The sequence below is a fragment of the Heterocephalus glaber genome, unplaced genomic scaffold (assembly GCF_053883595.1).
Source record: "Heterocephalus glaber isolate CG9 unplaced genomic scaffold, H.glaber_assembly_v1.0 deba00001504, whole genome shotgun sequence".
Classification (NCBI taxonomy): domain Eukaryota; kingdom Metazoa; phylum Chordata; class Mammalia; order Rodentia; family Bathyergidae; genus Heterocephalus; species Heterocephalus glaber.
The window spans coordinates 29,892,823-29,902,856 of record NW_028258324.1 but is presented as its reverse complement, the minus strand read 5'-3'; the positions used below and the strand labels follow the sequence as shown (position 1 = coordinate 29,902,856).

The 10,034-nt window shown below is 40.1% G+C and overlaps 1 protein-coding gene across 1 annotated transcript; it reads right to left on the bottom strand.

The window, feature by feature from the left end:
• Window positions 1–314: 314 nt before the first annotated feature.
• On the bottom strand, window positions 315–7,001 carry P2ry1 (purinergic receptor P2Y1). Its single transcript, XM_004834478.3, has 2 exons — window positions 4,945–7,001; window positions 315–2,415 (listed from the first exon to the last, which is right to left on the bottom strand). The coding sequence occupies exon 1, from the start codon at window positions 6,102–6,104 to the stop codon at window positions 4,983–4,985; it is 1,122 nt and encodes a 373-aa protein (XP_004834535.1). The 5' UTR covers window positions 6,105–7,001; the 3' UTR covers window positions 315–2,415; window positions 4,945–4,982.
• Between the last annotated feature and the right edge of the window lie 3,033 nt (window positions 7,002–10,034).

Here is a 10,034-nt window from a genome sequence, read left to right as displayed (position 1 = left end):
AACGATTATAGTCAACATTTTAAACACAGTATGAGAAGAAATGTTAAGGTAGCATTCAACATTTTCCTTGAAAGAATTAAATCACACATCTACTGGTAATTAAATATCAAGTAATGAAATCTTATGAATTATCTAGCATCAGGGGCTTTTCTTTTAACTTCTTTTATAGCTTTTACAGTCCTTTTTTCACTGTAAGAAATACTGAGTTAGTTCAATGTGTGCTGTACTACCTGCCAGACTGTGTAATACAATGATGGGTCAAGATTCAGAGAAGCTTGTGAATAGTAACACTAATAAGACAGAAGTCATCAAGCCATGTTTTATAGTTTTATTGAATCTTTTTCAGCTTTTATTGTCTATGAAGTACAGTTCTAGTGTCCATGATTATGAAGCTCTGTTGTTACTATAAATAGTGGATACAAAGTTGGCTGCAATGCCTTAGAGACACACACACACGCACGCATGCACATGCACACACACACACACACATGAACACACAGTACAAGACAAACTCTTGCATGCAAACAACACTATGCTATTATAGGAAATGTACTTTCATTTTATTAAAAGCTATTACGCACAATTAGTTTGGATTTCATTAAACTACCATCAATTTAGATAAACCTGAGAAAGCTCAATATGTCAAGTAACACTGTTTCATACCACTCATTCAATGGCACTACTACTCACAAAGAAATCTAATTCAATTATCTATATTAAAATCACAGATAATATAAAAATAAACATTTTTGCAAAAACACTAATATGTAATATAATTCAAATTCACAAATTTTTAGATGCAACATATATTCACCTTCATATTAATTTGTGATGACATATATAATACAATGTACAAGAGAATAAAAAACCGTAACAGAATTCAGCAGCCACATAATACATTTATCACTAAAAACTTGTTATTAAAATTATCAACTGAACAAAGAAAACAGATGAAAATCAATAGCAATGTTGAACTTTCGGGTAGTGTGCTACTTAAAAACTCCATCTCAAAAGAATTAAGATTATACTATTTCACTTCAAGAAGAAACACTTCAGAACTGAACAACAGTAACTGATTAAACCATTTGGCTTTTTTCTCCCTTCTTCTCCCTAAAGTTTGTCCTTAAATTCTAATGTTGTATCTATAATGCCCAAACTAGTAGACTTCTAAACCGTAAGAGATCAACTCTGAATATAAAAGAAGACTTTTGCCTTTGGGAGAGGAAGCTCTGACCATAATTGAGGACAAAATTCTACACCTACTGAAAAGACAACATAAGCTTTTCTACTATATATATAAAATGTCGACAATACAGACCCAGTCTGGCTAAGATACTTTACATTCACAATTACTCTTATGATAATCTGATACCATATTGTGTCTATGTGGAAAGACATAATAAAAAGGCAAACATGCAAATATATTCCTAGGGAAAATTAAGCACTTGTATCACGAAACAGATTTTTATATTTTAAACTCCCAAAATTCTAAAGACTTAACTTTCAAGATATTGACACTTGAAAGGCATCATGATACACAACTCTCATTTTATCTATGCATCATATATTAGGTAAAATATACCAGTGTGACATATTAATATTATACCTTTAATAAATATAATTTACATCAATATGTTGGATCTTTCAAGAAAGTATTTCAATCTGTACAATTGAAGGACTGTGAGCTTCAATAAATATTATTACAATAGTTACAATTTGACCAGAAAAGGTACAGCTTCAATAGGTCCTACTTAGTGTTGCATCTTTCAATATTGTCACTAGTTGAATTCCAGCTGGGATAAGTGGTAACATTTATAGCATCCAGCCACAGCTTAGCATACTCTATGAGTAGACAGAGAAGAACTGCAGGTTATGACCTATCACATCACAACTGCTGAAACTTGCAAGCATATTTAGCCAAGGACCAGACTGAAGAGTCCTAGAAAACAGTGGCACATTTTGTTGCCCTCCTCGCTGTCTACAAGGAGTCTTTGCCACACTGCCTAAATCTCAACAAATGGATGTCATCCAATCCTTTCAATCAATGAAGAATGGTCTTCAAAAAGTCAGGAGTCCCACAGGTGCCTCAGCTGTCACATCATGGTTTTAAATCTGAATTCTGACTTTCATGGTATATTCCATCTTAGTTTGCATTTTTATTTCAGTGTAAATACATATTGAATTTTCAAGAGTCAAAGACCATGATTTCTAAGCAATAAAAACCCCTTGAACTTGGTACTAAAATGTTTTTAGCTGTTTCTTCTATCCAAATTTCAAGAGATTTCTGCCTTCACAGTTAATACTTACATCATCAACTGGCATGAATCAGCTTTTGAGCTGCTAGATCACTCCTTCATCCTGACCCTCTATATGTTTTCACCATTAGAACAGATCTCTCCAGATACTTGTCTTGGCCTGGAAGAAGTTGTAAAGGTCACTCTTATTACTATGTGGCATAGATTCACATGTCATTACTCATGCTGTGATATATAAAGCTAAAAGCAAAACACTTTTGTGGATAGGGATGTAGCTCAGCAGTAGAGTCCCTAACATACTCAAACACCTGGGTGTAATCCGGAGTACTAAGGAAAAAAGAAATAGAAAAGAAACACTTTGGAAAAAACATGCCAAGTAGTAAAAGGGCAAGACCAGTCACTGTCCACTTCCCAGTTGGACCCACAGTCCCAAAGGAAGTTCTCTGGAAGCTGAAACATGCATTTAACACATACTAAAAACCAGAGTGAGTGTCCAAAGACCTAAAAGGAAGGAAACTAAATTACATGATGAGGAAATGTTACAGAAATGTGTACCATTAAGCTGTGAGTTCAAGTATGGTACAGGCTCTGGAATCTTCATTTTGATCAGCTTAACAATATTGATCTTGTCTCACTGAACATATGTGTGAAAGGATTAATACAGTAAATATGTGTTTTAGAATTTGTCTTTTAGGATTAAAAGACAGACAATATTGTTATGAGTTTCATGAGAAATTTGAAAACCTCAAAAATGTGGAAGTGTATGAGGTTTCTTCTAGATTTGGTTTCTATAATCTTATACATTAAGACATATACATATAAAAAGTGCCACTGTACAAAAAGGCTAAATACAGCTTTTTAAAAAATTGATCTTGGTGGCTGGAGATTAAGTAAGCTGAAGCAACTCTGAATATCTCATAAAAATTCAACCTATCTGGGCATTGCAAGAACTGCTATCAAGTCCCAAGTTCCCTGTTCTTATGTCTCATAGAGTGCTACAACCTCATATTTCTTAAATTATAAGATGCTTTCAAACAAGTTATTTGACTATTAGTTATAAACTCTGATGATGACTGTATAAGGGCTAACTTTCACAACTAAAAGTTCTTTGACACTAAACAGTCACTTGTGGTAACTGTATTTCTTCATTATTCTCATTATATAAAAATTTGACTATTTTAAGGGTTAGAAATCCATCATTTAAAGATGGAAGGAGAGGGGCAGGAGAGAAAGAAGGGGGCTGAAACAAGGAATTAAGATGTGTCAGGTACTTGTACTGACTCTACATAAGAAGTTCAAGCATTATGTACTGCAAACATGTACCAATAAAAATAAGAAAAAAAGAAAATTATTATTAAGGTTGTAGAAATATTTTACAAATCTTTCATTAATGCTTGGCAGAGAACAAATACAAAATATACTGACCAGTCTTTTTCTCTTTAATTATTAGTAGTTTGATTATGTGTTGCAGTTTACTTTTCAGTTCTACGATTCTTTAATTTTCTCTATTTCTCTTTCCGTATACATGTATCTTTTTCTTTAAGTGTTAGGATATAAGATTTGGTAACAGATTACAGCTTCCCATTTTATCAACACAACCTATACAAATTCTGCCTCCTCTTTTTTTTTTCATATTCCATTTAACTTTTTAAACACTTTGAAGCAAAAAGAATCACTTTCCACTATTTTAGAGACATTATTCCAAAAGGCCTTCTACCCACCTCCAGTTGCCTCACCTATTTAAGAGTACTGCATTGTAGGCTATGCCTTGTGGATGTATGCCAACCACACCTCTTCCGAAAATACTGTTCTCCTGCCCCACATCCCTCAATTTGAAAACAATTATTCAACTTCACTCAAACTGTAGTCTGTAACTTAACTGTGAGTCTTGTAAAACTGCTTTTACAGATGTGAGTGAGCCCTTGTCTTGGAACACAAAGTCCTAAGGTCTTGCACAACAGCAGTACAAGTAAATGCTCTTATCTCAGGAAGTCTAACAGGTTCATGGTGCTCACAAGGAAAATAGATGCACTATGACACCTTTATTGCATCTTCCAGTTAGATTATATATGCCGGCTTCCACCATCAACATTTAGCACCCAATGTGTAGTAATGGTTTTCCAGAAATAACTAGAAAATTATCATTTCCTGGCTTTTATGTTTACTGACTTTACTTTTCTATTCAATTCCCTAAAGAAATGCAGTCAGCTACCATTTATGCTTGCAAGGAACTGAGAAAAGACATTCAGCTCAGAGATCTGTTCATTCTTTATTGAATGAACTTTAATATCCTATAGTAAATATTTTAAGAATATGGATTTCTAATTCATGCCATGGTTCATTAGAAATGATAAAGCCTGGGAAAATTAAAAAATTCAAGTTTCAGGTGGCTAGTCTTTTTTGAGAAATTATCCATATCAAAATAGCTTCAGTACTCATGTGCACACACACTTTACAAAAGCTTGTAAAATTTAAAGGCAGAAAAGAAAGTAAATATTTATCTACGTAGTATTGTTTTATTAGACAGTCAAAAGGGAGACTGAAGACAAACCCAAACAGCCAAGTGTGGATGTGGGCACTTTTGCTTCTATATATTTTTTTTAATTCACTGCTCTCTTGTTTTGATTTTTTATAACCTTACTAGCAACTCAAAGAGGAGAAAAGTACTTGGCTCTGTTAAGCATCCTACCATGTTACAAAGTGAGGTGTTTGGGGATTCTTGTGCCTTCACAAGCTTGTATCTCCATTTTGCTTGAACTCAGATAAAATATTGAGGGTCATGTCTTCACTCTTGGATTGCAAATTTGCCTCACTTCTTCTGGAAGCTTTCCTGGTTGCTCGGGAGAGTCTCCTTCTAAAAGTATCACCAGCCAAGAAATACAGAATAGGGTCCACACAGCTGTTGAGACTTGCTAGACCTCTTGTCACCTGGTAAGTGGCATAAACCCTGTCATTGAAAGCACACATTTCTCGGGTCTGAAAATCTAGCCGAGCTCTCAAGTTCATGGTTTTCATCACATGGAAAGGGATATAAGATACAGCAAAAACAGTCAGTACAATAATCACCAGGTAAATGGATTTCCTCCTAAGAGGCGAATTGTCCAGGTCTTTGTAAATCAAAGCTCTCACAATTAATCCGTAACAGCCCAGTATCAGTACCAAGGGGACACAGAACATGGCCACGGTGGTGCACATGCTGTAGATGAAATAACTTCGCAGATACTCATCTGAGGTGGTGTCATAGCAGGTGATGGTTTTGTTTTTCCGTACCCCAGTTCCCGAGTAGAATAGGATGGGGGAGATCGCCACCACCACGATGAGCCACACCAGCACGCTGATATAGACGGCGTTCTTCTTCTTCAGCCTGCCCAGGGACTTGAGCGGATACACCACGCCGCTGTACCTGTGCGCGCTGATGCAGGTCAGGAACAAGATACTGCCATAAAGGTTCACATGGAAGATGAACCTCTGCAGCTTGCACATGGCATCCCCAAAGATCCAGTCCGTCTTGTTGAAGTAGTAGAAGATGAGGGCTGGCAGAGTCAGCACGTACAAGAAGTCGGCCAGAGCCAAGTTGAACATGTACACGGAGATGCCGCTCCAAGGTTTCATGTGGAAAACAAACATCCAGATGGCCACGCTGTTGCCCAGAAAGCCAACGATGAACACCAGGATGTAGACGGCCGGCAGGTAGTAGAACTGGAAGCCTGTCTTGGTCAAGGCACATCTGAAGGTGGAGCCAGCGTCTGCGGTGGAGGCGGCTGTGCCATTTCCCCAGGGCAAGCCCGGGCCGGCCAGTAAGGCAGCGTCCGTCCCGTTGGGGACGGCCGGCCACAGCACCTCGGTCATTCTCTCCTCCCCGGCTTAGGCAGCAGGTCCGAAGGGCGAGCGGCGGCGAGAGGTCGGCGATGGCACCGGACTCAGCGAGCATCGGAAAAGCCGGCGAGAGGAAGGGCTGGGGCGCGGGGTATCCCCGCGGAAGGGGGCGCGCGGGGGCTCGCCCACGCCGGCTTCAGGCGCTCGTTCACCGCGGGCCATGAAATCCGCCCGGATCCGAGACTGAACCAGGCTGGCGGGCGTGCCGGCAACTTCCCCGTCTGGCTGGCCGCGCAGAGGTTACACAACAGGGCGCGCAGGGCACTGACAACTTTCCAACTGCGCTTTCCCGAGGGTCCGCAGGTCCGCGCTGCAGAGCACGCCTGGTGCGCGCAGCTAGATCACGCCAGACTCACTCGGCTGTGGTCCAGCGAGAAGAGGGCGCAGCCCACTTTACTTCTGCCAGAGATCAACGTCGCTTGGGCATCTTCCTTTTCTACCTTGCAAGCGAGGAGCTGGGCTTCGTGGCTCCGCGTCGCTTCTTCCCGGCCCCTGTCTCCTCCAGAGTTCAACCACCGAGGGCCATCGGAGTGCGCGTGGCCGCAGCCCCGTGTGCTTCTAGGTTTCTTCCCGTTTGCTGTCTGTGCAGTCGAGGCGCTCGCGGAGACCCAGCTTAGTCCCGAGTGCTGGGGGCGGGCGGGAGAGCCCGGCACCCGGTGGGGTGGGCGGAGCCTGGGCGCCCGTGAGAGTCCTGCGCTGCTCCTGAGGCGAGGGGCGTGCTCTGCAGGCGAGGGGCGTGCTCCGCAGAGCTCACCAGGGACGCTCTCTGCGCTCCGGAGGGCGCCACCGGGGTCGAGGCGCCTTCTGGGGAGCTAGGCTTAGGTGCGCTGAGGTACGCTCAGTCTCGGCCCCGCCGCTGCTATTCGAGGTAGTGGCGAGAGCGAGGGCTGCGCTTGTTCAGCGGTGGCTGTTGGCGAGCGATTGGCCCGCGAGTGCACTTTCGCTCTTCCGCCAGCTATCTCCAAAGTGAAGTTGCTGACACACAGGAAACCCTCCGGACCTTAGAGCCTACTGCCTGCTAGCTCGCCGACCAGTGACAGGGAGAAGTCTCTAAGGCCCCCTAGCACCAAGCCAGGTGTTTGCAGACTGCAAACAGCCAGCTGTCCCGAATGGGAACGCCCAGGCGTAGCGCTGCGCCTCACTTCGCCTAGCACTTGTAGGAACCTGCTGCTCCGGAGTGCGCGAGCCTCCAGAGGAGGGAGGAGGGGAGGAGGCTGGGCAGGCTCCTTCTGCCATTCTCATTTGTTGCCTCCCCGCTTTATTCCAATACAATTCCTCTTAATTAACCAAACTCTGTACTAACAAACCGACGTCACTAGTAGCGTCATTGTGAGATTTTCCAAAGGAGCCTGGTAAAAATCTTGTTCATAAATTCTGCACGTTGCTTCAGTCCAATTTGATTTGATAGATACCTAATGCCTACTGGACAAACAAGCTCCCAAATCTTCCGGTCAATTACATTTAATTAAAGATTAAAGACCGCAGTGAAAAAAAAATTGATGCAACATCAAAGCTTTCTAGAATGACTGAAATAATAAATATAAAACCCAATTTCAACTGCAAAATGATTAACGTATAGTTTGGGGAGGTGTTACCAATTTTTTTCTTTAAATTAAAATGATTAGTTGCAATGACCTCCAGTGAGTATCTTAAAAATAAAGAATAAAGACCTCCTTAATTACCACACTTACTGAAAAAATCGTTTTTTCCTCTTGAATACATCAAAAAGTTAGGCAGTACATTTCACAAAGGTACGTGAGTGTATTTAATTGAAAACTAATTGAATTGTTTGCTGTTCAGGGCCCTATTTAAATGGGCCCACACAGAAAGGAAACAATTATTAATTAACTACGTATTTTATATAATATATTAATAGCAGTTTTTCTTTAAGACTAAGAAAATCTAAGAACAGAATATATATTATAAAGATTTCTTTCTGGTCTCAAATGTTACAAGCTAGTGTCCCCTTAAAAACACTCAGAGGAAAACCACGAGTTCCCGGCTTTGACACTAGAAGGAAAATACCCTACAATACTCAGACAGTGTTTTAGAGAAACCCATATAGGTAGGATCATACTCCTCTATACGGCCCAGTATCAGTATTATGGTATTGAGGGTGGTAAATGGAACAGCATGAAAATGCAGTAAGCAAGAAAACTAAAGTAAATAACTCAGATAAAGAGCAAAACGTTGCTGTTAAAAGGGTCTTGACTATATTTCCATCCAGCCTTCAAAATAAATTATTCTATACCTCTGAGCCTTAACACAGAACATTTTTGTATCATTTGCAAAGGATGATGCTAGCTGGGAAGGATGGTCTATTAAGAGGGAAAAGGAAGCTTAGAAACCCATGAAGAGTTTCAAGAGTACTCAATGGGCCTTTACTCCTCACTCCTTTTCTTTTTTCTTTTGCAACCTAAGCAATATGTAACCTCTCTCAGAAGTCTGTTGCAAATGCATTAACTCATAAAGTGAATGCTTCAAGCTGTACATTCACTCCAAATGCCCTTTCCTACTTCCAGAAAATTTACACTTTACTAGGAATTAGGATGAGGTAGTTATTCTAAGGGTACCACAGATTTTTTTTAACAAGTAATGTTAAATGCCTATTTTGTAAGCACTGTTTTTACATTCAGCCAGCTTAACTACATATTTACAATATATTTAAGTTATATTATAAATCAAATTTTTGCCTCTTCAGTAATTATTTATTAGCTTTCTTTTTGTAAAACTTTGAATGAGATTTAGTGCAGCTAAAAGAACACCACCTAAGACCTCATAATATGCCTGTATTTATTCATATTTGACTACCAATTATCAGTGCTTTAAACGTATAAAAATATGCTCCACATATTTGAATGTTTATCTCAGGCATTCTGTGTTAACTTGTTTTATTTATTTCTTTATTTTTTTTGTACCGGTGATTGAACTCGGGTCCTTGCACTTTCACAGCAGGCAGCAAAACCACTGAGCTAAATCCCCAGCCCCAACTTGTTTTATATTTGAGAAAGAATGTGTTGGGGGTAAGATACTATAAAGTATGACTCTTTGGCATGCTAAGTATCCTGAACTGAAAGAAGGCCTCAGAAGCAAAGTTTCTCCTTGACCCTTCTGCTCACTTGCATCTTCTCCCTTCTTCCCTGAAGTGAATCATAGAAACCAAAGTTCTTCTTCCAGAAGGTTGCCCATAGGCACTAGAGAGCCTTTCCCTCAAAGCCAGCTTAGGTGACTTAGAAAGATCACCTCAGCTTTTTCACTGGAGACTGTCACTGCAGAGGGATCCTGCCCTATAGCTGGGAGGAAGAATGCTACACAGAGAGGACAAGAAGAATTTACACAGATAAGACTTGCCACATTTTCTTCTCAGGACACTGTCCTTAGACCATACCCTTTTTTGCCCAATCACATTTCTACATACTGTCAATTCTTTTTAAATTTACAAATAAAATCAGTTTTCACTGGGTCTTTGGGTCTGCCCTTGTGAGGGCTCCCATGTCATATAAAACTTTGATTAAAACCAGTTGTTGGGCTGGGGATTTAGCTCAGTGGTTCGGACGCCTGCCATGCAATCGCAAAGTCTGGAGTTCGATCTCTGGTGCCAAAAAAGAAAAGAAAACCAGTTGTTATGTTTTTTCTCTTTTTAACCTTTTATTATAGATGACTGGGGAAATTTATCACACCTTTCCACACATACCGATATGTTACCTATCTTCAAGAGATGCATAATTTATTTGACACATAAAGAGCATTATCGGCTTTAATCTTTGAAAATATTTTGTGACAATAGTTGAAAATTACTTCCCTATTTTATAACTGATGAAATAAAGTGTAGAAAACTATGAGTAATTTACCAATAGTCAAACACTAAAACTGGAATTTAAAAGTAGGCCCTCTATCTCTAAA

What these genes read in the sequence shown, in the direction of transcription:
- P2ry1 (XM_004834478.3), bottom strand. Translation starts at nt 6,104, where the DNA reads ATGACCGAGGTGCTGTGGCCGGCCGTCCCCAACGGGACGGACGCTGCC.